Genomic DNA, 27,557 nt, shown 5'->3' on the forward strand with positions numbered 1-27,557 from the left:
CGGCTCTGTTTGTGCTGTGGTCGGAGAAAAGGCTTCCTCTGCATCACTCTCGCATACAGCATCTCCTTGTGTAAAGTGCGCCGAATGGTTGAACGATGCACAGTGACTCCATCTGCAGCAAGATGATGTTGTTGGTCTTTGGTGCTGGTCTGTGGGTTGACTGACTGTTCTCACCATTCGTCGCTTCTGTCTAGCCAAGATTTTTCTTCGTCTGCCACGTCGAGCCTTAACTTGAACTGAGCCTGTGGTCTTCCATTTCCTCAATAGGTTCCTAACTGTGGAAACAGACAGCTGAAATCTCTGAGACAATTTTCTGTATCCTTCCGCTAAACCATGATGGTGAACAATCTTTGTCTTCAGGTCATTTGAGAGTTGTTTTGAGACCCCCACATTGCTACTCTTCAGAGAAAATTAAAGGAGGAGGGAAACTTACAATTGACCCCCTTAACCATTTACCGCCATCCTAACGTATTAAAACGTCATGCTTACCGCTATTAACAGCAACATGACGTTTTAATACGTCGCGCATTCCCGCCGCTGCTACCGCCGTGTGTCCGCCGCCATTACCATCGGGATCCCGTGCTGGGTGATTGGGGAAGAGGACCGAACAGTCCTCTACCCAATTGCAGTGCCTGGAGTGAATGGACGTGACCGCGAACAGCGGCTACGTCCATTCACATAAACAGGAAATGTAACAGTTTAATAAAGTGTAAAAAAAAAAAAAAAAAAAAAAAAAAAAGTGAACACGTCCTATGAGTGTTCACTAGCGCCATCTTGTGGCCAAAAAGTATATTACACCTACAAAATACATACATTTTCAAGTATATACACATCATTAATAAAATTACACTTCCAACCCTCCCCCCAAAAAAAAACACTTGTAAAAAAAAAAAATCAGCTTAAAAAAAATAAATAAATAGTTGCCTTAGGGACTCAGCTTTTTTTATTCTATATTTTATGGGGGAAAATTAATTTTAATTTATTACATAGGGGCTTGTAATTATGGCCAGAACAAACAGAAAAATAACCACTTATTTTTCAAAATAATATACTGTCGCCATACATTGTGGTAGGGACATAATCTAAACGGTTGGACCACTGGGCAAATAAAACGTGTTTGTTTTATCCACAGGAGAATGTTTAATTTTAAAACTATAAAGGCTGAACACTGAGAAATAATGATTTTTTTTCTTTTTTTTCTGTTTTTCTCATTAAAATGCATTTAGAATAAAAAAATTCTTAGCAAAATGTACTATCCACAGAAAGCCTAATTGGTGGCGAAAAAAACGAGGTATAGATCATTTTCTTGTGATAAGTAGTAATAAAGTTATTAGGGAATAAAAGGGAGGAGCGCTGACAACTGAAAATTGCTCTGGTCCGTTAGGATAAAAACCCTTGGGGGTGAACTGGTTAAATACTCTTTCTCATAATTGGATTCACCTGTGTTTGTAGATCGGGGTCACTGAGCTTACCAAGCCAATTTGAGTTCCAATAATTAGTTGTAAAGGTTTTGGAATCAATAAAATGACAACAGTTTAAGTCAGGAAGACGTAAAAAACGTCAGTTGGTATCTATGCACCGAGTCCTGTTTTCTGAAGCACTTTCACAGCCAAGAAACAGTGGAAACAGCTTGAGATGGGATTTTACTGCAGGAAAGTTCAAGGGGGTCATTATTTCTGCTGTTTTATAGCTTAAAAGACAGAGTGTGGTTTTAAAACTGCAAATGTGAGGTTATAAAAAAAGGGTATATAACTGAAAATAAAAATATGAGACTCTTTTCTTTGCTACTAATGCTCTATTAACTATCCGTTCCACCCATGCAATTCATTTTTTTTTTGTTGCTTCAGGTTTGCTTTTAAGTAGACCTAAGGGGAAACATGATCTCCTTACTCTTATTAAGTCCCCAGACTCCTTACTGCACGACCAGCTCGGTGCTGCTGTGCATGAGCCAGCCATTTTGTGCCTGCGCAGTGCAGCCACACTTGTTCACAGACGGGAGTGCGGCTGTGCAAACCTATTCATCAGACCCTTGTCAAATAGGCTCTGAGGGTCCCAGCGCTGGAACAGCGAGCTCGAGAGGGGTGGAGTTTCCCTCTACTAACTTTTTCAAAATTACGCTTTAAGTACTCTTTTAAAGCAGTATTGTCACCATAAAAATCAAATTTCAACAGCAACTGGTCTGAGTGTATTAAGTGATAAAGATGCTAATACTGCATTCAAAACTTTTTCTGCTGTTCTGGTTTGGAGCACTGGCCCTAGTGCCAAAAAGTTGAATGCTGGGAGTTCTTTTGAATGCTGGGAGTTCTTTTTATCTATAATATATTCCTCCTCTTCTATCTATTTCCCTGCCTAGCTGATCATTTCTGTTTACAAGCAAGGCTGAGGTGACTCAGTGATTGGATGTGTAAATAAAAAAAAAAGACTCTGGGAGGAGGGCAGCTAATGAATTCACAATGAGCAAGAGAAAGGAGGGGGGAAAACAAGAGTCAGAGAGGATATGATGTCAGCATTAGCTTGGCAAGATGGCCACTGCCTAGAATAAGATTTTCTACTTTTCCTTTGTAAAATTCACAGGAATCATTACGTGGCTAGCACAATACATCTGTTATGCAAGTAGAAGTATTTATCTGCTTATATATATGTGTTTTTTATTTCTAGGTTAGCATGGGTGTCGCTTGTTCTTTAATGTGTGAGGCTGCAGGGACGAAGAACAGAGCAAGACATAAGTGTACATATGCAGTGTCGGACTGGGAGGTGGAAAAACTGAGGAAATCCACCTGCTGGCCAAACAGCAGTAACCCTGTGTTATCACTCCCAATAGAAACCTGCAGCAAGTCTTCACTGTGAGCAGCGACACCCGATTACTGCTGCTTGGCCAGCAAGTGGATTTCCTCAGCTTTCCCAGCGGGGACAGGCAAAAATGGCGCACAGCGCCAATAGTGTCAGAATGGCGCTGCACTTAAAACGATATTTATCGTTTTATATGTTATTTTTATTTTTTTTGCAGGGATCGGGCTGGAGGAGAGGCAGCGGGCTGGCAGCGGGGGTCGGGCTGGAGGAGAGGCAGCGGGCAGTGGGCTGGCAGCGGGGAAACTGAAGCCGCATGGTGATTGGCTGGATGCAGAACTCGTGCAAGCTGTGAAGTGAAGGAGCGATCGCCGGCCGGGACAATGTAATGTATACACATGCTACCTACTCCCTCCACCCCGCTGCCTCACCAGCCCGACCCCCGCTGCCAGCCCACTGCCCGCTGCCTCTCCTCCAGCCCGACCCCCGCTGCCAGCCCACTGCCCGCTGCCTCTCCTCCAGCCCAACCCTCGCTGCCAGCCTACTGCCCGCTGCCTCTCCTCCAGCCCGACCCCCGCTGCCAGCCCACTGCCCGCTGCCTCTCCTCCAGCCCGACCCCCGCTGCCAGCCTACTGCCCGCTGCCTCTCCTCCAGCCCGACTCCCACTGCCTCTCCTCCAGCCCGACCTCCTCTGACTAGCTCCCTTAATTTTTCAATGGCGCACTGTTCTGTTTTATAAAACGCTATTTACCATTTTAATGTATTTACATTAAAACGGTAAATAGCGTTTTATGATCGGCAGAACGGTGCATCATTTTTTACTCTGCGCCATTTTTGACTGTATGCTTCCCAGCTCCCAGTCTAACACTGTACATATGTGTTACCAAGGTTGTTTTCAGACATTTTGGTGACCCAGGCAAGGCACCATTTGCCTCCCCCAATCTTGTAATAGGAAGGACATAGCCTACATTACTTTGTTTTGCTGCCACCAATACAGGGATGATGTTCTCCAGAATAAATGTATAAGGTATATGCAAAGTATTACCAGGCCAGAAACACCTCACTGTTCCAAGATACTGATTTTCTCCAGGCTGTGGAGTCAGTACAAAAATCATCCGACTCCAACTCAGGGCCAGACTGAGGCGAGAAAGGCTCCAGCCTCAGGGCGCAGTGTAGGAGGGGGAGCACAACTCACTCAGCTATCATTCCCCTATTGTGTTTGAAGCAGAGATAAATAAGAAAAGGGGATGCATGGCAGTGACTGCAAGCCAGATAACTAGAGATTAACATGTTGGGGGCCCTGGGGCACCTCTTAGTCTAATAGCAATCAGTGTGTGAAGGCTGGGGCGTGTCAGCCTTAGGTGCTGGAGGACCTTGTCCCAGCGTCCAGCTCCTCAGTTTATGAAACCACTGACTCCAACTCCAGGTACCCAACATTGCTCTGGCTCCACAACCCTTGCAGGGCTATGGAGTGGGTACAAAAGGAGTCAGTAAGGAAATTCAAACGCTGTAAGCCCCTGACAATGTACTTACTGGTGCAGGATCTGGTTAGCTAAGCCTTAGTGAACAACAGAACAGGGATCCACAGACTTTAGTAGAGTTCATAAAATCCAGTTTTCTAGGAAAAATCCACACAAAAGACATAGGGCTTGATTCGCAAAAGGGTGCAAACTTAGTTAGCATGCCTAAAAGCCCCTTAGCACGCCTAAAGCCCTTTACGACGCGCAAAGTTTAGCGCGCTAAGTGAGCGTGAAACGTTGCACTGGGTGCACCAAAAACCTTGCACCGGATGCGCCCGAAACATCACACCGTGCAACGTTTTAGGCGCACCCAGTGCAGCGGTTTGATCGCTCCCGGTGTGACGTTTTGCGCGCGATCAATAAAAAGCTTTGGATGTGCTAACTGAGTTAGCACCCTTTTGTGAATTGAGCCCATAGACATCTACAGGGTCAAACTGAAGCGTATCGGGCTTGCAGTGTGGCCTTAGTCATAGTTACCTAGGTGTTTGACCCTGTGGATGTCTGTCTTCTGTGGATGTTTTCCTAATAAAGAAAACTGGCTTTTATGAACTCGACTGAAGTCTGTGGATCCCTTTTCTGTGGAGTTGGATACAAAAATCATCCAATTCCAACTCCGACTCCTCAGTTTATGAAACCACCAACTCCGAGTACCCAAAAATTAGTTCCGACTACACAGCCCTGGGCTTTTTTTAATGTACCATAAACTACTTTTCCTGAAGTTACCAACCAACGAACCACAAACAACACAGAAAACCACCAACCCTGTGCTCCTCATGCCCCTGGCAGCACATTACTTAAGCCTGGCACACATATCCAATTTCGATTGGTCTATCACTGAACAATTTTACCACCTCCATGCAGTATGAGGGCTGGCAAATTTTGAATACTGTTGTATGAACAGATCATGTAGGTAAAGTCTCATACTACATGGAGGCGACAGGGCTGGATTTGTACTTTTTACCCCCCAAGGCCCACTATAACCAGCTGCCCCCAAACTGACAGCATCCTAAAATCGCCCCAACACGGAATAGATTGTAAGCTCCTCTGAGGATAGTTAATGACATGATGGCAGGGATTCGATTGTAAACTCCTTGGCGAGCAGCCGGTGAGTGACAGGCAGCTCCGAGATCACTGTGAGTCCCCTTTCACTGCCCCTTCATCCCCCAAGTGCCAGATCCGGCTGTTGGTAGCCACCCACCGCTATGTGCAAACTCTATGCAGCAGGATGAATGTTCGGCAGGCTAACCGCTACTGCCACTCTGCTGCCCACAGGCTGCCCCTTGCTTTCCTGATGCCCTAGGCCATGGCCTATATGGCCTTGCATGAAATCCAACCATGGGAGGTGGTAAAATTGGCCAATCATTGGCCGGTCCAAATTGGATACGTGTACCAGGTTTTAGGCAGGTTTGTTGAGTTTGAATAATGATGCCAAAAAATGCAACAGACACAGGAAGTCAAAAAAAAAGTTTTTTACTCTTAACTGAGAAATCAGTTTCCAATTTAACTTTCAACCAAATTATTCTTAACATCACCTCCATAAGTGTCCAGCTCCACAAGAAACATATATTTGTACTATCCTGTAAGCACGTCTGGGGAGGAGGGTGGTAGACTCATTCTAATACTCCCTGCACTTATAACACAGCCTATTAAATGGACCCTGTAGCAGATCCAAGTATGTGAGTCTACTACTATATTCTGAAAAAGCAGTGTTTGCTAAAAGTGCTGTAAAATAGTTCCTATTCCTAATCTAGCCAGATGAAAACTATGCTGAAATTCGACCAAAGCATGCATGGTCAGATCAGCAGCTCCGCTCAGCCTTCCTGCTCTTCCTAATCTAGCCAGATGAAAACTATGCTGAAACTCGACCAAAGCATGCATGGTCAGATCCGCAGCTCCGCCCAGCCATCCTGCTAATGCCCTCCTTACCGCCTTTCTCATGACTCATGCTGTCTGTTCTCTCTCTCTGTGTGGAGACAAGACAGCTGCTCTGTGTGCTCGGTGCTGTCCAGAGCAAAACTGCAAACACAAGCGCGGACAGCATCATGACTCATGAGAAGGGAGATTTGCGAGGAGGGAATTAGCAAAAAGTCTGGGCAAGCTGACAAACTTAAAAACACTTCTCGGTTGCCTGGATCGGTAATCAGAAAACTTTTACAGCGTAAGAAACAGCAACAAGTATTTTTAGTAAACAATGATCTTACAAGATATAGTAGAGGGTTCTTATACTTGAATCCACTTACAGGATCCCATTAAAGGGAATGTAAATGGGTGGAAAAAAAAGAATTGAATGTAAACTGAGGAATAAAGAGAGTTTAACTTGCCTGGGGCTTCTACTAGCCCCCTGCAGACGTCCTGTGCCACCCATCCGTCACAAATCAATCCTCCATCCGCCACCCCCCTCACCGCAGCAACCCTCTCCCAGAGCGGCCAACTGGTGAGTCAATATCACTGGGACTGTTCTGCACATGCGCAGCAGAGATTTTTCTGTGCTGCGCAGAGCACGGGAGCGTGATCAGGAGGTGCGCGATCAGTTGGTGCAATCAGGAGGTGCGCAGACCAGGGCTGTGCATCCAAATGACAATGAGTGGCCCTGCAGGGGACCTGAGGATTGCTTTGTGACGGTGGGGGCACAGGACGTCTGCAGGGGGGTGGTAGAAGCCCCAGGTAAGTCAAACTTTTTTTTTTATTATTCATCAGCTTAGGGTCTCTATAAACAAACATAAATCACATGAAGAGATACAAACGCCTTGTTATCATATTATCTTACAGAAGGGCTCTACCCAAAAAGTTTCTTTTCCCAAGGCTAGTATAAGGGATAACGTTCTTGCATGCAACACTCCACTGACCCAGAAAATGAAGTCAACTCTAAAAAAATGCTAAAAAAAAAAAATAGTCTCTCCCACGCCTTTAGGACTCCTTAGAAAACTTCAGACGAGCTCAACATCCACAGTTCATGTGAAGACAGGCACGTCACTACTGTGCACTACTGGACTAGCGTGTACGCAGTATGGACCTGCTCATCTTCGGAAAAGCTCCCCTACCCGAGTTTTACTGGGGCCTTCACAAGGACTCTCTAACGCGTATACAACCAGTTGTGCAAGTAGCTTTCATGGAAGGACAGCGGCGGACCAAGGGCCTGGAGAGAAGACCAGGAAGTCTCTTTGGGATCCAGAGCCTTCCCTGTCCATAGGTGAGTATCTCACTTTATTTTTATTGCGTCGCTTCAGATTTGCTTTAAAGCAACTAAGGCCACTAGCTGCCAATTAATTAGATTCATCAGCTGTTTAATAAGTGATCAGTAAAGCTGGCCATACAACCAGTGGTCCGATCAACCGTCCGATTTGATAATTTAATCAAATCTGATGAAAAATGGTGCTGAAACAAGCATGCCCAATTGAGGATTTGACAGATTTCGGGCTGAAGTCGGACAAATGCATTGACCAAGCATGCAGGAAAATCTTGGCCCAACAAGGTTGATCAGGTGTGCAGCAGTAACGAGGTGTGACATTGCAACGACCGATGAAGGCAATAGACCCCAAGCTGCTGTCCCCCCAAATGTAAACATGCCCCTCTGCCAGTGCCCGTGCAGTATCATTCTCACGTGCTCCAGCTGCGGCGACTCCCGGTCTTGTCCGCTGTCTCCACTGAGGTCAGGTGATTGGTTCTGTGTCAGAGATGCCACTCCCACTGTCCTAGCAGTGAGGAGCTATAGGATGCAGCCTGACAGAAGCCAGGCAGGTATTTTCAAAAAGCTTACAGCAATGCACAAAGCACTGTACATTACTAATTAGTGCAAATTTACAATCATTAATTGAAAAAACAAAAAATAAGAGGCCGCAAAATAAGAAATTCAGATCATAAAAAAGACATCTAAAATTATCTAAAACTAGGCTGGTATAAATGTAAAGTATCTAAAACGAGACTGAAATCACTGGAGTGTCATTACTCCTTTAAAAAAAAAATCGAAAGTATAAAACATTAGAAAAAAAACAAGAGTTTTTGCATCGCATCACAATGGTAAAACAAATACAGTAGAATACTTCCATGTAAGTCAATGGGAATCAATTTAAAAAAAGAAAATCAGCCAGACACTTGCCTAAGGAGATGGAAGGCTCTGGGTCCTATAGAGCCTTCCCTCTCATCTCTCGGTCCCCTCCGCTGGCTCCCCAGTTTAAATTCCCCACCACCAGGGACTTCAGAAATCTTTGGGAGACGAGTCCTCCCGAAGACAGGCGGTTCTAAACTTCGCACGCGCGAGAGATGGCGCAGTATGGAGCGGCCCATCTTCAGGAGCACTCGGGCTCCCAAAGACTTCTGAAGCAGCAGAGAGAGCAGTATTTAACCAAATTGGTCAAACATTGTTACCAGGGAGCCAGCACTGGATCGGGAACCGAGAGTGGAGCAGGAAGGCTCTATAGGACTCAGAGCTCTCTTCTTAGGAAAGTATCTGGATGATTTTTTATATCTGATTCCCATTGACTTTAACTGTTTGTTTTTTGGGTTTGGAGAGAGTTGGACCATCTCTCTTGCCCCCAATGGACACACTCAGCTCCACACTAATAATAGAATGCAGGATCTGGTAGAACTACGGTTCGGCCCTCTCGGAACACTTTCACACTTCTGATTTCATCTCTTTGTTGTGGCCTGCTGATGACCACCCGGTCACTGTGTATGTTGCGGCCCATCTTCCACTCTCTCATGCATCGACGAAAGGCTGTGGCCTTCACTGGATCCCCATCAGGCTTTCTCTGTTTTGGGTAAACGCCCAAGCGATTCCACACATACTCGCTGGCCCATATGTCCCTTTTCTCTTCAATCTCCACCAAAAGGTCATAAGGAACATAAGGGTATTGATAGCCGTATAAAGACCGCACCCTGCAGTTCACCAGCCACTGGATGTGGGAAAAGTGGATTAGGCGACGTGGATTACCATGGCCAGGCATAACATAATAGTTAGGGGCTTTCTCCCCCTGAAGTTTCACTGGATTTTGTCTTCCACTTAAAGAGACAGCTGCACCTTGAATCTGAAAGAAAGTCAGATCAGGTGTTCTGGCCAACATCTCCTGCAATGCTTTTTGGACTTCAGCACTCCTCAAACCTTGTATAAAAAGTTTCTTCAGCCATTTCTCTGGGTTTGCTATTATGGGCTTAGCACCCAGCCTCCTTTTTTTCACTTTGGCCATCAGTTCTTGCAGGGCATTTCCAAAATGTTGAATGGACTCATTCTCCTGCTGGCAACGTTCAGTTAACTTTCTCCAGAGCAGGTGGACATAATCTGGATCCTCAGACTTCCCCTCCAAAACCTGGATCATCTTTATCAACGATCTTCTCTCTTGTGGAGCGGCATACAAGATGGCTCTGCGGGCTTCACCTCCAAGTTTGCTCATGGCCACTTCCACCTGTTTCTCTGGGCTCAGACGATAAGCTCTGACAATCCCCAGTACCTTTTTGGCCCAGTCCCCTAAGGGCATGTTAGCACCATTAAACTTTGGTAGAAGCGCCACCACGTGCTCAACCGCCGGCCTTGCCAACTGCATCTGACCAGGTTTCACACAAGAATGTGGAAGACTTCTGGATGACATCGTAACCTTTCCAGATGCAGAACAAGATGAGAAGTAACACGGGAATATATGGCTGCCTGCTGTGAACAGGTAACGGTTTTGGATTTTACTCAAGAGGCTGGATAATAAGCAGATTCAATCCCAGGTAGCAAATGGTCTTCAAAGAGTCCCTATGAAAGAATAAAATAAAACTAAGAAGGACTCAAAAAATAAATCACAATAAGGTCTCCTGGGGAGAAACAGGGATTAACATCAAACAGGGGGATCAATCAAACACGCACACAGATCAGAAACTTATCCAAGTATGCCCTTCTCGCATTAAAAAAAACAAAGTAAGATTGAAGGGAAGAAAAAAAAGTCAGATACTTACTAATAGAGTGGGAAAGTTCTAGATCCTATAGAGAACAGTTTTCAGACAGTAAAGTAAACCTGAGATGGCCAAATAAAAAGATTTTATACTTACCTGGAGCTTGCTCCAGCCCCATGAGCACCAATGTGTCCCTCGCCGTCCTCCAGAGTCCCTCCGTTCTCTCGGTATCGGTCCCGGTAATCTGGCTCAGTCGCGCCAGCCAGCTCTTCTGTGCATGCGTGGCCTCTCCGCACATGCGCAGAAGAGCAGACTGGCGCGACTGAGCCAGATTCCCGGGACCTATACCAGGAGAATGGAGGCAATTGGGAGGATGGCAAGTGATGCATCGGTGCTCATGGGGCTGGAGGAAGTCCCAGGTAAGTATAACATCTTTTTATTTGTCCAGCTCATGTACACTAAGGGCCATATTCATGCCAGTGTTTAGGATGGACTAAGAAATGTCTTCTATGTAATGAACCACACCTTTCCTGATTCAGTCCCATCAATTAATTTGAGCTGTGCCAAAAAGGACCACGACCCTTGAGAACTGGAGTTGGACATCCCTGCTCTAGAGGCTTCCCTGTCCCCTCTCCTTCCCCTTGTTCCACCGCTGTCACCTCCTTTGTATAATTCGACCAACTAGTGGAATACCACTTTGGGGACCCTCGGAAGGCTTTGGGAGCACTGCATGTATAGAGCTGCCCATCTTCAGGAGCACTCAGAGACGTAGGTGCTCCTGAAGCCTTCTGAGGGCTCCCGGAGGACGCAAATTTAACCACTTCAGGGTTACATTTTCAAATTTCAAATGTAACCACTTCACAATGTGGGTGAGGCTTGGAGACGCTGGGCTTGAGGAGCGGCCATGAGTGACGAGCGTGCAATACGCTGAAACCGCTGGATGGCAGCCTGGACTAAGTCCTTTCCCCTAACACAGGTACCTGTGAACAGTGGGATACCGCGGTGGGTGCATTTGCCAAAAATGGAGAGCTGTGCAGAAGAGGTAACATTCTGTGAGGTGGTTTAAAGCTGTGCAGATAGCCAGTAATACCAACGTGTTACCACTGTGGCAGAGTTAAACATCTAATTGGAAGGACTGTTGTCTATAGGGGTCTGTCCCGATCACGGAAGCAAAAGTTTGCAGCTATAAACTGACTGGACTGATATTAGCTCACCAAGTAAATTTTGCTACAGAGGAGGATACCGTTTGTATATTGCCAGTAAGCCTGGAGAAATTTTGCCATAATAATGCTTTTACGCTCATTCTCACACACACAAACCTAGGGTCGGCCGATCCAGTTGCTAGTGTGGATGCTGTATGAGTGAGTTGGCTCATGGACTACTCCCCATGATGTAAAAGCCCAGTGTCCATGATTTGAGGGGTTCATGTTTTAAGTGGAATGTTGTTCACGGATATTTCTCAAATAATAAAGATTTTTGCATATAGTTTTTGGAGTGGCGATTGTTTTGATTTTTGAGGACATCTGGTGGCCAAGTAGTAAAATTACACCTATATCCAATTGATTTTAATAAAAGATCCACAATTACATTTAAAATTAACTCCTTCCTTCACACACTCTCCCACAGTACCCCCCCCCCCCCCCTGAAAAAAAAATTGCATAAAAAAATGACAATAGCAAAAATACATAAATAGTTACATTAGGGACTGAACATTTTTAATATGCACGTCAAGAAGGTATATTACTGTTATTTTTTAAATTATGGGCTTGTAAATAGTGAAAGACTGGCGGCGACTTACCGGATTATCAGAAGTCATAACATCAGAACAGAGGGGCTGAAGAGGACGGTGAGGGAAGCCCCGGGGCTCATGGGGCTGGAGGAAGCCCTAGGTAAGTATAAATAAGGGCCAGTGAACCATCTCTGGTACACTTTAATTGGTAGCCTAAAGACCTAGGGCCATAAAAGATGACAAAATTCTGACAACATCTATGGAGGAGGTCACAAATCAGAGGTATGATAACAAGAGGGGGAGGGGTTTAATTTAAAGAAAATCTTAAGTCTGAAAAAAAAAAAAAGCAGTTTAACTTACCTGGGGCTTTTTGCCCCCCTGCAGTCACCCTGTACCTGCATGTCCTTCTGCAACCCACCAGCCAGCAGTGGCGACCCCCTCAAAGCTTGCACCTCCTCATTGCATCCCCGCGCATGGCAGCGTTCTGCGCATGCGCAGTATGGGAAAATCAGTACTGTGCATGTGCTGACCGCTCCCAGCAACAGGAGCGCGATAAGGGTGCGTGCAACTCGGAGTAGCGCATGCGCAGTATGGGAAAATCAGTACTGTGCATGTGCTGACCGCTCTCAGCAACAGGAGCGCGATAAGGGTGCGTGCAGCTCAGGGTAGAGCATGCGCAGTAGCCTACAACTACGACCTGCCAGCTTTGAGGGGGTCGCCACGTGGGCACAGAGTGACCGCAGGGGGTTGCAAGAAGCCCCAGGTAACTTAAAGTGGACCTGAACTCTTGCACAGGACAGAAGGAACACATAGAGAAATGCACCCTGTATGTATTTAGAGACTTTATCCTGTCTAATTCCCCCTCATTTGGGACTAATCACCAACATCATTTGATCTCTCATCTGTGTCAGCTCAGGAATCTCCTCTGCCATGGCAGAGCAGCTAATTTGTAAATGCAAGAGAGTTTAGCCTGTCTAAATTCCCCTTTATCTGTGTCTAATCACATGGTGCAATTTGATTCCTCAGCTGGATGTTAACCCTTTGTCTGCTTCCATGAAAGTAGGAAGTAGATACACTGTAGATTTATTGCAGGATTTGTATCAGCTGTAACAAAGAAATGTTTATCTTTAAGGGCTCGTTTCCACTCGAGCGAATCTGCATGCGTTTTCTGCATGCAGATTCGCTCAACCAATACAAGTGGATGGCGCCGTTTCCACTTGTCAGGAATTCTGTGCGGCTCGCTATGCAGAAAAAATCTGCACAGCAGAGCCGTCAGAATTCGCACGCCGCACACCCGCACACGAATCGTCGGTAATGTAACTAAATAGGAAAACCGCAAGCTCTTTAGTCTTGCGGTTTTCCCGGCGTTTCCGCGTGCGTGGGGTTACAGGGGGGGGGGGGGGGGGGATGGTGCTGGGACATAGTCACAGCACCAATCATAAAACAGTATTCAAAAGAATATGGGGGGGGGGGGGGAGAGAGATCGGGTGCGCTGTATGAGCTGTTGGGAAGATGGGTATGGCAAAGAATGAGTTGATAGGGGATGAACCACTTAAAGGCTCCTGACCTGCTCACAGGGCTCTGCCGTCATAGAGACGGCAGGGCGAGTGAGCTGCGGCAGGCAAAGAGCAACGAGATTGTCGGAAGCAGCGTAAGTGGCTAGAACGCACCTCGGCGGTGAAGTCAAATCTATGCCCTGGAAGGTAATAGGGGATCAAAAACAGGGCGTAGATTTGATCACCGACTAACAGTTAAGTGTGACAGTTTATGGATTAACAGTCAAGAGGATGAGGCAGGATTTCTGATAAAAAGGGAGCTAGACATGACAGATTGTAAACTGTAGAAGAATGGGGTGTGGCAGAATATGGGTGGGGTGGGCAAACATACCTCCCAACTTTTTGAGATGAGAAAGTGGGACATTTAAGCCACGCCCCTGCCACACCCCTGATCACGTCCCTGTCACACCCCTAGCTGTGCATACTATAAAGATTTCAAATATATATATATATATATATATATATATATATATATATATATATATATATATATATATATATATATATATATAAAACCACACTGGTCCTTTCTATCCTGGCTCATTTACCTTCATGTTAACATTTTAAAATTAGTAATATATCAATGTAAAGGATGGGAATAAAGTTTAGTGTCAAACACATTTTTTAGTAGAGAAATATATATATTTACTTAAGAGAACCTGAATTGAAAATACAAAGTCAAAATAACCACACACAGGTCATACTTACGTCCTGTGTAGTCTACTCCTCAATCTCTTTCTCCTCTCTTGCGTCCTGTTTGTTCACTGTGATCAATGGAATTCTCCGTCCTCCATTTTGAAAATGGCCATTACCCCCAACAGCTACTAGGTCAACACACTGTTAAACTGTGATATCACCCACTTGAGCTATAGGGAAACATGGACATTACCTTGCACATTCAGTTGTAACTGACAGCTGCTGATATATCAAATACACAAGAGTTGATCCCTACAGAAGCTGCTAATATATAACTGACAGCAACTGGCATATTTCAGTTCTGACAAAATATTGTCAGAACTAAAAGGGATCACTGTAAGAAGAAAATGGTGAGCTTCTGAGAATAACTGAGGGTGAGGTTAGTATGTAATATTAATTTGCAGCTACGTCATGTGTTTATTTCAAATAGTTTTACTCACTTCAGGTTCCCTTTAGAGAGAGGGACTAAGTTCTGAAAGAGGGACAAATGAGGAGGAAAGAGGGACAGGGCTCCAAAAGAGGGACAGTTGGGAGCTATGGCCATAGCAGATGATACAGTAGGGGTTGGTGGCTGGGTAATTAGATGCTATGGAGCAAGCACATGGCAGATGGGATGGTGCAGCCAACTTAGTGGATGAGGAGGATGGTGGGTGTTGCCAGGCAGGCTGTAGTGAGAGATGTGGTATTACCTGGTAATGCTATACCTGTGATAGAAGCAACAGAAGACTCCACACACAGCATCGTCTCCATTATAACTGCGCAGTTGCTAGGCTCCTCCACTCTGCGCAGTTGCTAGGAAAACGCCCAAACTCACACTCACTATCTATTTATACGAGACCGTGCTCAGCAGCGACAGCTAGTGGCCAAAGTTTCAACTGCAGCTTCAAAGAGCAGGAAAATAGAAACAATAACAAAGCTAAGTGCGTACGTTAAAAAGGGGCGCTGGGAAAAAAGGGCGCCGGGTTTTTAACGATAAGCATTGATAACGTTTAAAAATGTATTGTACTGTATTTCGTTTAAAATTAATGTTTTATAAAGTTATAAATCATTAAATAATGTGCATTAAATCGGCAATTGTAAAAACGTTAATCTTTCGTTTAAATAGTGAAACGTATAATAACGTTTAAAAAAAAAATTACTAAGTAACCCTCCCTGTACCTACCCCTAACCCCTAGACCCCCCTGTTGATGCCTAAACCTAAGACCCCCCCTGTTGGTGCCTAAGTAACCCTCCCTGTACCTACCCCTAACCCCTAGACCCCCCTGTTAGTGCCTAAACCTAAGACCCCCCTGTTGGTGCCTAAACCTAAGACCCCCCTGTTAGTGCCTAAACCTAAGACCCCCCTGTTGGTGCCTAAACCTAAGACCCCCCTGTTAGTGCCTAAACCTAAGACCCCCCTGTTGGTGCCTAAACCTAAGACCCCCCTGTTGGTGCCTAAACCTAAGACCCCCTGTTGGTGCCTAAACCTAAGACCCCCCTGTTGGTGCCTAAACCTAAGACCCCCCTTTTGGTGCCTAAACCTAAGACCCCCTGTTGGTGCCTAAACCTAAGAACCCCCTGTTGGTGCCTAAACCTAAGACCCCCCTGTTAGTTTTTTCGTTTAAAAATAATGTTTAAAAAAATGTACTGTTTTTCGTTTAAAAATAATGTTTAAAAAAAATATTGTACTGTTTTTCGTTTAAAAATAAAATTTAAAAATGTATAAATCATTTAATAATGTGTAATCATGAGAAACAGTAATAAAACATTAAGTCTCCGGGCGCCGCTTTTAAAACGTTATTTTTCTCCGGCGCCCTTTTTTCCTATCGGCCGCCCATTAAACGATATTTATTATAGGAGTGAATGGCGGCGCCCGATTTGTCCACTAGCCTCAGGCGCCCGAATTTACTGTTCCCAAGCTAAGTACCCACGGGGGTACAATTGTAGCTGTCGCCGCACACGGGAGCGTGTGCACGACAGTTCGGCGACAGCTCGTCGCCAAATCCCTCTGCATCCACACGGCAGCAGAGGGATTAGCGATGCGGCGGAAGCTGTCGCCGAGTTTCCTCCCCCCCGCCGGAAGCTCCGTGTGGTGTGTGTGGGTAGCTGTCGCTAGCCCGCATACACATGCGGGGCTAGCGACAGTTCCGGCGAGGTTGCGGCGACGACTGTAGCCGGCGATTGAACAGGTCAATCGCCTGGCGACAGCTCCGACGGGCGACGGTTCGGGGCGCGCGCATCATACACACGGGGGAACTGTCGCCGCAACACGCGCGTGCTACGCGGTTGCGGCGACGGCCGTCCCCCGTGAGTATGGGCCTTGCATAGCTTCCAACTGTCCCTGTTTCGGAGGGACAGTCCCTCTTTGGAAGCCCTGTCCCTCTGTCACTCTTTCCTCCTCATTTGTCCCTCTTTTAGGACTTTGTCCCTCTTTCTATGTAAATATAGTTTCCTGGTGCCTCCATGGCATCATAACAGCTGGGTTAGCTCCGCCCCCTAACCCCCATAGGACAAAGATTTCTATAAGTTACCTCCCTATGTGCGGCCCTATATTCTTTTTTCTGTCCTCCCTCAGGACATAGGTTTCTATGCGGTGTCCCTTTTAAAATTTTAAATATTCCCAGCAGGTTTACCCTTTCCTGCTGGCAGACTTTGTGTTGGGTGCTAAAGGCCTCTTATCAAAGTATCCGGGTGCCTGTACCGGAATACGTGACCGCAGCTCACAAGGTGGTTTGGTCACGCGCGTGTAAGCTGTGGATCCTCTTGATGATCCTCCATTTAAATTCCTCTATGGTCTCTTTTCTATCCTTTTATGCGGAAAGTTATTGGTGGTCAGTGGTTTCGCTTACCTGAACTGTACAGATAGCGTGAGCTGGACAGCAGGTAGCGGCTCGGCGTCTTCCGCATTCTTTCTACTCCTTCTCTCCCCGGCTACCTAGTGCGCGCGCGCGCGAGGAGGAGGATTCTTATGCTGTGCAGGGCAACCGGTCTGCGCGGCGAGTCCTTATGACGTGGTGCCCTCATGTGTATGCCGTCGGCCATCTTGCTTGTGGGCGGATGGCTGCGCGGAGCATGCTCAAGGCTGGGGGGAGGTCCCGGGCAGTATTTAAACAGCCACTACAGCGCTTCACTTCGAGTAAGAAGCTGGAGACGCTGGTGGACTGTACCTACTCGGGATACCTCTGCTCTTTAGGTAGATTTTAATAGTATATATACCTGCTGCATAAAAATTTCTTATATGGCTGTAGGTGTATATGGGACAAGAGGAGTATATATACGTATATAGGTATATATATATAGAGATATGTATATATAAATATGTAAAAAAAAAAAAAAAAGTATATATATGTATAGATATATATATGTATATAGATGGGTAGGTGAAATAATGATGTGATAGTATAGTTCATTCCTAGATTCAACCTTTTAGTAAAATTTTCCGTTCTCGTTTTCTTTTTTCTCTCTCTCTCTCTCTTTCTATCCACAGCCTACTCTACTAGAGATATAGTATGGAACGCGATAAAAATGATCAGGCGGATTACCGCAGGTGGGACAAATATCTTTTTCTTATTAGCGGCCTAAAAAAAAAAAAAAAAAAAGGAGGGTAATAAATTAAATTACCTATTATGGTCTGCTCTTTTTTTGCAGTTCCAAAAGTTCGAAGAAGACTTCAGCGTCCACGTCTGCGAAGAAATCTTCTCATAAAGATCAGAGACCTTCATCGAAAGATCGTCACTCAGACGATGAATATCGTTCGATGAGAGAGTCAAGATCAAGATCGAAGAGACGTTCCCAGGAGAAACAGACTTATAGGGAAAGCACGCCCAAGGAAAGATCGAGATCGCCTAGGGAGCGCATTAAGCGTTGTTGGGCATGTGACGAACCAGCACTACAAGATAAAAAGCTCTGTGCCAATTGCTTTAGGGATGCATCGGGACAAAAAGAACGAGATTCCGCTGAAGCCTTAGAACTGATAAGGAAAGCAGTAAGGGAAGAACTGGAAAAGGAAAAACAATATAGTGCGACAGCCACACAGGAACAAGTTATGCTACAAGGGCAAGAAGAGGAAGAACTTACGGGAAGTTTCGACTTCGCATTAATCCCAAAATTGATACAGGCGGTAAAAGAAGCAATCGATTGGGAAGAGACGGAGGAGATTCCGGAACCGGAGAAATCAGCTAAATATTACCCCCATCTCCAGAAGACTGGACCCACTTTTCCTTTCATGCCGGAAATTAAAAACCTTATACAAGAAGAATGGGATACACCTGACAAGAAGCCATCCCTTCAAAATAAATGGGGAAAGTTATATCCTTTAAATCAACAAGAAGCATTTTCCTTAATGAATACTCCAGCAGTAGATGCATCAGTCTCGGAGCTAGGAAGGCATACCACGCTCCCCATGAATAATTCAGCTGCATTTAAGGATGTTTTAGAAAGGAGAATTGAGAGTGACTTGAGAAAAATCTATATGTCAGCGGGCGGTGCATGTAGACCAGCAATCGTATTGACCGCTTTAGCAAAAGCAATGAAGAACTGGACTTGCAACATAGAAGACGCGATAAATAATGGAGGAAGTAAAGAAGAAATCATTTCTATCTTACAAGATCTAAAAGTGTCAGCTGACTTTATGGGAGAGGCAGCTATAGACTGTGTCAGAGCTTCCGCCAGATCTATGCTTTCAGCTACTACAGCAAGAAGAGCACTATGGCTTAAGCCGTGGTCGGCCGACCTAGCCTCAAAACAGAACTGGGTCAAAATACCTTACGACGGGAAACTTTTGTTCGGTAAAAAGATGGATGAGGCCATTACAAAAAAGACAGGTGGAAGATCTGGAATGCTGCCACAAGATAAAAAAGTTAGAGCACAGAGATTTCAACAAAAGTTCCAACCACAAAATAAGTACAAGGAGACCAAAACCTACAGGCCGGGTAAACAATATCGGCGTAATTGGAGAAGTGGACAATCCGGTTCTAGCAGAAGCAATAAGCCAGCTACAACCAGTCAACAAACCCATGGGAAGTCTTTTTGAGGGTACGTCCACCCACATCGATCAAGTAGGAGCAAGACTTGCCTTATTCACTCAGGTGTGGGTGGAAAAGACGACGGATTCTTGGACCCTAAATACTGTCAAACACGGTCACAAGTGGATGTTCAAAAAGAAACCACCAGACATATTCGTGCAAACAAAAATGCCTCAAAACCACGAGAAAAGACACTGCCTATTTCAGTATGTGGAGTCATTGGTGAAACAGAATGCAATAGAAGAAGTACCGACTCATCACAGATTCGAAGGGGTTTATTCCAGAGTGTTCCTGATACAGAAAAAAACTGGAGACTGGAGGCCAGTGATAGACCTCAGAATATTAAACGAACACATACTACTTCAGAAATTCAAAATGGAATCCTTACAATCCATAACATCATTAGTTCAGGAAGGAGACTTCATGCTTTCAATAGACCTCAAGGACGCTTATCTTCATATTCCAATACACCGGCAGTTCAGAAAATTTTTGAGATTCCATTTTGCAAACATCCACTTACAGTTCAAGGCACTTCCGTTTGGCCTATCAACATCCCCAAGGACGTTCACAAAAATACTGCAAATAACAATCGCACTGATCAGAGAAAAGAAGATACGTATATTCCATTACCTGGACGATATACTAATCTTGGCACAATCAGAAACAGAACTACTGATACACAGAGATACAGCCCTTACTCTACTCCAAGAGATGGGGTGGCGCATAAACTGGGAGAAGAGCCAGTTAATTCCCACAAGAAAGATGGTCTTCTTAGGAGCATTGTTCGACACAACCCGGAACATAATATCTTTGCCGGAAGAAAAGGCGTGCCACCTGGTGAACACGATAAAGAAGATATTCCAATCAACCTGGATCACAGCCAGATAATGTCTCAAGATACTGGGACTGATGGCCTCCACGATCCCCACAGTGAGGTGGAGTCATTGGCAAATGAGATCGCTACAATGTCACTTTCTGGATACATGGAACAAGAAGAATTTGTCACAAAAGATTTATATTCCACAAAAGACGAAGGAAGAACTAAGATGGTGGCTAGACGTTCAAAATCTCACTCAGGGGAAGACGTTCCTGCTTCCGAACTGGATCGTCGTGACGACCGATGCCAGTGCATGGGGATGGGGAGCCCACTGTCAGGGTCAACTGATACAAGCCCCGTGGTCATCCAGACAGGACCATACCCAGTCCAATATATTAGAACTGAGAGCAGTACGAATGGCGCTGGCGAGACTAACCCCACTATTAAGCAAGCAGTCAATATTAGTGAAGTCGGACAACAGAACAACTGTCTCTTATATAAAAAGACAGGGTGGAACGCACAGCCGGACTCTGTTGGAGGAAGTGAAACCTTTGATGTCTTGGGCTCAAAAGAATGTTTTGGAGATTTCTGCAACATATATTCCTGGCAAAGAGAATACAACAGCCGATCAATTATCCAGGGGATGGAAAAACAACAACGACTGGTCTCTGTGTACAACAGAGTACAACAGGATAGTGAAAATATGGGGTCTACCCGAAATAGATTTGTTTGCTTCAGAGAACAATTACAAGGTGAACAAATTTTTCTCCAAAACGAACTCCGAGCTGTCGGACGGAGTAGATGCTCTAATTCAGCCATGGAGAGCGAAGTTAGTATATGCTTTTCCACCAGTACCTCTGATTCTACGTTTCTTGAAAAGGTTGGAGAAGGAGAAGTTAATAGCAATTGCCGTAATACCGAATTGGCCAAGAAGGATATGGTATCCACTTCTACTTCAACTCAACACTACACAACCGATCACATTGAAAGTGACCAGACGACTATTGACTCAGGGGAGCACTTGCCATCCGAATCCAGATCGATTACTGCTGACGGCCTGGAGGCTGAAAGGTCGAGGTTAGAGCAACTGGGATGTACAGATACGGTAATTCAAACACTCTTAAAATCAAGAAAGGCATCAACTAATGCTACCTATTCCAGAGTATGGGGAAAGTTTCAAGAATTCTTGAAAGTGCAAAGCCTGGAGACTTCGGACATAACGACTAATCACATTCTTGCCTTTTTACAAGCAGGACTGGAATTGGAACTCGGATATAATACTCTAAAATCACAAATCTCGGCCTTGGCAGCTATAACAGGGAAGCCTTGGGCAAAAGATCCTCTGATACAACAATTCTTAAAAGCAGTGTTGAAAATGAGACCTCCAAGGAGGGATTTCCATCCAAAATGGGATCTAACAGTTATCTTGGATTGCCTATCAAAACCCCCATTCTTCCCTCATGATAAGTGTAATATACTCAACTTGACTCAAAAAGTGACTTTCCTGACTGCAATTACTTCAGCGGCAAGAGTATCTGAATTACATGCTATTGGATGTAAAGAACCTTCACTCACCCTTTATGAGGATAGAGTAGTCCTACGCCCAATGGAGCGTTTTCTGCCAAAGGTAGTGTCACCTTTCCATCTTAACGCAGAATGGACACTCTCTAAGATGTATCAGGACTTACAACTGCAGTCCACACATCCGTTATGTGTGCCATCAACAATAAAAGCATATTTAGATTTGACAGAATCCTTCAGGGTTTCAGAACAACTATTTGTAATACCAACGGGGAAGAGAAGGGGGCAAGGAGCTTCTAAAAGAACTATCGCTGCCTGGTTAACAAGACTGATCAAAAGAGCTTATGTTATGGCAAACCTGGAACCTCCGCAAAAAGTCACAGCCCATTCAACCAGAGGCGTCTCCTCTTCCTGGGCATGTTTAGCGGGAGTGTCTTCAGTGGCAATCTGTAGATCTGCTAACTGGTCTTCTAAGAACACTTTTGTAGATCACTATAAAATTGACTTGTCGAATCTTGCCTCTGCACAATTTGGTAAATCAGTACTGAATGTAGCAAGCAATGTAAATAAAGTGTGAAAATTGCTATTGTGGTCCCGCCCATTTGTCTGGGTAGATAGTTAAGACCCAGCTGTTATGATGCCATGGAGGCACCAGAAATACAGGAAAATTGTATACTTACCTACGGTAATTTTCCTTTCCTGGTGCATACTCCATGGCAGCATAACAGACCCTCCCAATGTCCTTCGGGAGGAGATAGCAATTAGAATATAGGGCCGCACATAGGGAGGTAACTTATAGAAATCTTTGTCCTATGGGGGTTAGGGGGCGGAGCTAACCCAGCTGTTATGCTGCCATGGAGTATGCACCAGGAAAGGAAAATTACCGTAGGTAAGTATACAATTTTCCTGTAATATATTTTTTTTACAAAAAAATGTGTTTGATTGACTGTAAACTTTATTCCCATCCTTTAAGTTGATATATTACTAATTTTAAAATGTTAATATGAAGGAAAATGAACCAGGATAGAGAGGACCAGTGTGGTTTGAAGTATAAAACAACATATTATTCTTATGAAATCTTTATGGTATGCGTGATTAGGGGTGTGGCGGGGGCGTAGTTAGAGGTGTGACAGGGGCGTGGCTTAAGTGTCCCTCTTTCTCATCTCAAAGAGTTGCGAGGTATGCTGTTGGGGAAAAAAGGTGTATAGATTTCTGTGTGGCCAGGCTAAAATCCTACAGCTTAAAGTGTACCTGAGATGAAAGTCATCTCAGGTACAATACCTAACTGGGGCCTTCTTAAAGAAAAACTGTGTTAAGAAAAACCTCCCGTGGAGGGTACTCACCTGGGGTGGGGGAAGCCACCGGATCCTATTGAGGCTTCCCCCGTCCTCCTCAATCCCACGGCGGCGGAGATAAAGCTCCCCGAACAGCGGGCATGTAAATATTTACCTTCCCAGCGCAGGCGCAGTATCGGCTCTCCACCTCGGAGATAGGCGGGCCGCTCTACTGCGCAGGTGCAAGTCTCCAGCGCCTGCGCAGTAGAGCGGACCAGACGGAGATCAGCTATTTTCGCCTATCTCCGTGCGGATAGCCAAGAAAGGTAAATAAATCAGCACTTATCAGTGCTTGTCGAGGGAGGATTCCGGGACACTTCGGGAGAGCCAGCGCTGGACTGCCTGCAGCTACAGGGGAGGGGGAAGTCTCATTGAGACCCTGAGGCTTCCCCCTCCCGAGGTGAGTAACCCCCAGGGGAACTTTTTTTTGATACAGGTTACCTTTAAGCCCCCTTGAGGCTGCTTAGTCCCTCTTTGTCTCCCCGGGTGGCTTCTGTCACCCGCAATACAACCCGAAAAAACCTGGCCGAGTCGCACAGCCTGGTCAGACGCACTCACCCGTCGCGCTCCAGTGGCTGGGAAGGTTCTACTGCGCTCCCAGCCACGATACTACTGCGCAGGCGCAGAACGCTCCCATGGAGGAAGCCAGACGGGAGAGCGCCTGGCCAGGCTGCACATGCGCCATGAAGCGCGACTCGGCCAGGCTTTGGTGCAGTATTGTGGGTGCCAGAAGCCACCCGGGGAGACAGCGAGGGACTGAACGGCCTCAAGGGGGCTTAAGGAAGCCCCAGGTAAGTATAGAACCTGAGATGGATTTCATCTCAGGTACACTTTAACTATATTATTACTTGATTTTTTTTTTCCTAACCTCACATTTTGATCTTCAAGGGAACCTGGAATGAAAGGGATATGGAGGCTGCCATTTTATTTCCTTTTAAACAATGACAGTTACCTGGCTGTCCCGCTGATCCTCTGCCTCTAAAACTTTTAGCCATGGACCCCGAACAAGCATGCAGATCTGGTGTTTCTAACAAAAATCTGACAAGATTAGCTGCATGCTTATTTCAGGTGTGTGATTCAGACACTACTGCAGCCTAAAAAAGATCAGCAGGGCTGCCAGGCAACTGGTATTGTTTAAAAGGAAATAAATATGGCAGCCTCCATACACCTCTCACTTCAGGTTCCTATTCAGATTGCAGCTATTTCAGTGAAAGTGACCTCTCAACAGGCCCACACAAATATAATGTGAGCCTGATTTACATGTCCAGAGATCTTAGAGCTTTTGCAGTGGGGTTATGATCTGCTAAGGACGGAGTTATTGTTATCATTTGTATAACATATTCTGTAGCGCCCAGTGACGTAGCCAAGGAACTTTGGGCCCCAATTTACGTTTTACATTGAGCTTCCTGAAGCATTCTATACATAATTGATATGGTGCACCAAAACCTGCCAAGGACCACTACAGTACAAGAACGGGATAGGAAACTGTTTGTTTAACGATTACCATTATTAAAAGCATCTATGTAGAAGTGATCATTACCAGCACAGGACCAGTATAGAGCTAACACTGCCGTTGAGGGAGGGCCCCTCCCCCCCCCCCTCCCAGGCCCAAGGACCCAGATTCAGTCACAACCTCTGCACGCCATTGGTAGCGCCGTAGTGATACAGCAATGGGAAGCATAGATACATGAGCATGTTCAACATACTGTGCGATCAGGACAACCAGTGGTTCACCATCAGTTAGGATTTACCATCATCTCCTGGTTCATATCAAATCAATAGGTGCGCCTCCAGAATTTCAACTGCTTTCTGTCCAGTGCATCACATGACTGTCACAACAGAGGGAGGGGGCAGAGAATAAGAAGAATCATCATTTTTGGGTGCAACAAATCTAGTTGGCGGCGTAGGCGACCAGACCAATCTGAATAGCAGAGTGAACATCGGAGTAGAAATACCTAGATCAGCGTCAGGTCCTCACCCCATCTTCACCATGCAGCAGTGTATTTCCATAGGCTCCTGATTTGACATGACATGCATCAGAAGTCTACAAAGCAATCTTTGGCACGGCGATAGCCATCAGGAAGGGAGGTTTAGGGTTATGCATCAGGAAGTGTGGGGGGGGGGGGGTTGGGGTTAGGCATCTATATATATTTTTCTGTGTTCAATTGGCGCCCAATATACAACGCTATTTAACATTTAGACTGATTTCAGCTCTATCCCGTGCCCTTTTAACCTCTTAACGACCAGCTAACGCCCATAGGCGTCGGCAGGTCTTAAGTGGTTTACCATGGAAACGGCTGCTCAATCAAGCGGCCTTTCCATGTCAGTTCACGGAGGGTGTCTCCGTGAACAGCCGGAGAGCTGAAGAAATCCCTGCAGTTTACATCATACGGCACTGAGCGTGAGGGCGGAAATGGCTGCGAAGGGGGGCTCTGAGGAGCCACCCCCCCCCCCCGCAAAACGCAGATGGCCGGCGGTGATCAGACCCTCCCAGCAGGACATCCCCCTAGTGGGGAAAAAAGGGGGGAAGTCTGGTCGCCCTGGCTTCAAAGTGATCTGTGCTGTGGGTCCCACGCAGCACAGATCAGACCAGCATAGGCTGGTCCTTAAGTGGTTAATACTGTTATTTTACCATATTTATTAGTCTAATAGACATATTCATTAAAAAAAAAAGATAAAAAAACATTGTTATATACACTGATTTGCAATTTTGGCTTTACCCTGTGCCCTTTTAATACTGTTATTTTTACATATTTTTATTGTAATGCAGAAAAAAATGAGGGAACGATAAAAAAAACATTGTTGTAAAAGATATTTTGATATTTTGGCTTAACCTTGGGCCCTTCTTTCCTTGGGCCTTATTTAATGTATGCAGTAAAATTGGTCAGGGATTGGCAAATCAAAATTGAAAGTGTGTACCAAGCTTAAAGCGGTATTGTCACCAAAAAATTAAATTTCAACAGCAACTGGTCTGAGTGTATTGAGTGAAAAAGATGCTAATCTTGCATTCAAAACTTTTTCTGCTGTTATGGTTAGGAGTGATCACATACCTTCAGAGCACTGGCACTTTAATTGCCATTGCCATCGGCTGGCAAAACAGTTGCATGCTGGGGGTCTTTTTATCTATAATATATTACTCCTCTTCCCTTTATTTCCCCCTCTTTCTAATGACATAAGAGAGTGCACTTCCTAGTATAGACCTCAGTGGGAGTGTCTGAAGACTCTGGGAGGAGGGCAGGTAACGAATACACAATTAGCAAGAGGAGAAAAAAAGGAGTGAGGGAGGAAATGATATCAGGATTAGCTTCATTCAAAGGTAACCAAGATGGCCTCTGCCTAGAATAGGATTCTCTGCTTTTTCTTTATAAAATTCACAGGAATCGTAACATGGACAGTGCAATACATCTGTTATGTAAGTAGAACTAGAATTTCTCTACTTATATATGTGTTTTTTATTTCTTGGTTAGCATGGGTGCCACTTGTTCCTTAAGGAGTTTGTGGCCCTAGGCAATTGTCCAGGTCACCTCATGGAGAAACCAGCCCTGGCAAGGGATGTGTGTTTCTGCTGCAGGGGCAGGGTTTCTGCTTTTCTGACCGTATAGATCATATTTAAAGTGATGCATACAATGAGAATTTTGCCATATAATGCCCAGCACTTTGCTGCCCATAAACGGCTGCACTGCATAATCTTATTTCACCTGCACAGTAGCGGAAACAGCCAGAATCCTTCATGTGACAGTTTAAATGTATTCTTAAGCTGATGCAGTTTAATATTTAGATTCGCACCATTTTTACATCGCATTTAACATCAAAAAAGTCTGCGCCAGGCTTTGATGTCACACAGAATTTCCGAGCCCTCAAAATGAGCTTTTAATATTATGCCACTCAAAATGATTTTAATTCTGGTATTGCGGCAATTTTTAACAGCCCTCTTTGAAGTCCCTTCTGCTGTTACATATCTCAAATCAAATTTTTATAGCACCCCCATCCCCCGCCTGTATTATTATTATTTTTTTTTACTTGATCAGAAGACCTCTGTAAGAATGAAGAAAGGAGTTACTGGATTAGAGGGGTCAGGAACTGAACAGCGGATCTGAGACATCCTGGGACTTTTATTTATAAAGAGAAATCTCTATTTTTTTTTTAAATACAAAGGGGGTAATAGGCATCCAGAGGTAGATAAAACCAGTTAAAAACAGCTAAAAATAGAAAAATAGAGGTGGCTTACCTCAATAACAACAAGTTCATATAAATATGAATTTTAACAAGCAACGCATTTTGTTGGTCTTCTCCCACTTCCTCAGGCCAAATAAAGTGCCAGAGTTGTATCAGAGGCAGGTATTATGGAGCATCACCTCTATTTTTCTATTTTGAAGCGGTTTTAACTCAGTTTTATATACTTCTTGGTAGGGATGGCCCTGCTTAGGAGAACTCATGGAGAAGCATGTGATCAGTTTGATCAGCTGATAGATTTGTAAGCTGATTTGCTGGTGCTGATTATGTGTTAAACCAGGAAGCCATCACAACAAATCAGGACCTTACAAATTATCAGCTTATCAAACTGATCACATGCTTCTCCATGAGTTCTCCTAATCAGGGCCATCCCTACTTCTGGGTGCGTCTTATCCCCTTTGTGCTTTTCACCCTCCATTGAGAGGGGTGTACGCTGGTACCTAGTGGCTTTGCCATCGATAGGACCTTTTGTTGTTTTCCCAAGAGTGCAACC

General features: G+C 45.0%; 1 protein-coding gene across 5 annotated transcripts; it reads right to left on the reverse strand.

Annotated features, from left to right (window-relative positions):
• Positions 1-5,764: 5,764 nt before the first annotated feature.
• On the reverse strand, positions 5,765-24,589 carry LOC137538305 (uncharacterized). Of its 5 annotated transcripts, XM_068260388.1 has the most exons (3): positions 14,846-14,962; positions 11,974-12,060; positions 5,765-10,038 (listed from the first exon to the last, which is right to left on the reverse strand). In XM_068260388.1, exon 3 carries the CDS (start codon positions 9,887-9,889, stop codon positions 8,864-8,866), a length of 1,026 nt encoding a protein of 341 aa, XP_068116489.1. In that variant the 5' UTR covers positions 9,890-10,038; positions 11,974-12,060; positions 14,846-14,962; the 3' UTR covers positions 5,765-8,863. The 5 variants fall into 5 exon arrangements, with proteins under 5 accessions (XP_068116489.1, XP_068116490.1, XP_068116486.1 ...); XM_068260389.1 differs by lacking the exons at positions 11,974-12,060; positions 14,846-14,962 and adding an exon at positions 24,538-24,589; XM_068260385.1 differs by lacking the exon at positions 11,974-12,060 and having other exon boundaries at positions 14,861-14,966.
• Between the last annotated feature and the right edge of the window lie 2,968 nt (positions 24,590-27,557).

This window comes from Hyperolius riggenbachi, chromosome 11, assembly GCF_040937935.1.
Source record: "Hyperolius riggenbachi isolate aHypRig1 chromosome 11, aHypRig1.pri, whole genome shotgun sequence".
In the NCBI taxonomy this organism is placed as follows: domain Eukaryota; kingdom Metazoa; phylum Chordata; class Amphibia; order Anura; family Hyperoliidae; genus Hyperolius; species Hyperolius riggenbachi.

Bases quoted from the DNA above. Each gene is read 5' to 3' on its own strand.
- LOC137538305 (XM_068260389.1), bottom strand. From the start codon at position 9,889: ATGTCATCCAGAAGTCTTCCACATTCTTGTGTGAAACCTGGTCAGATG.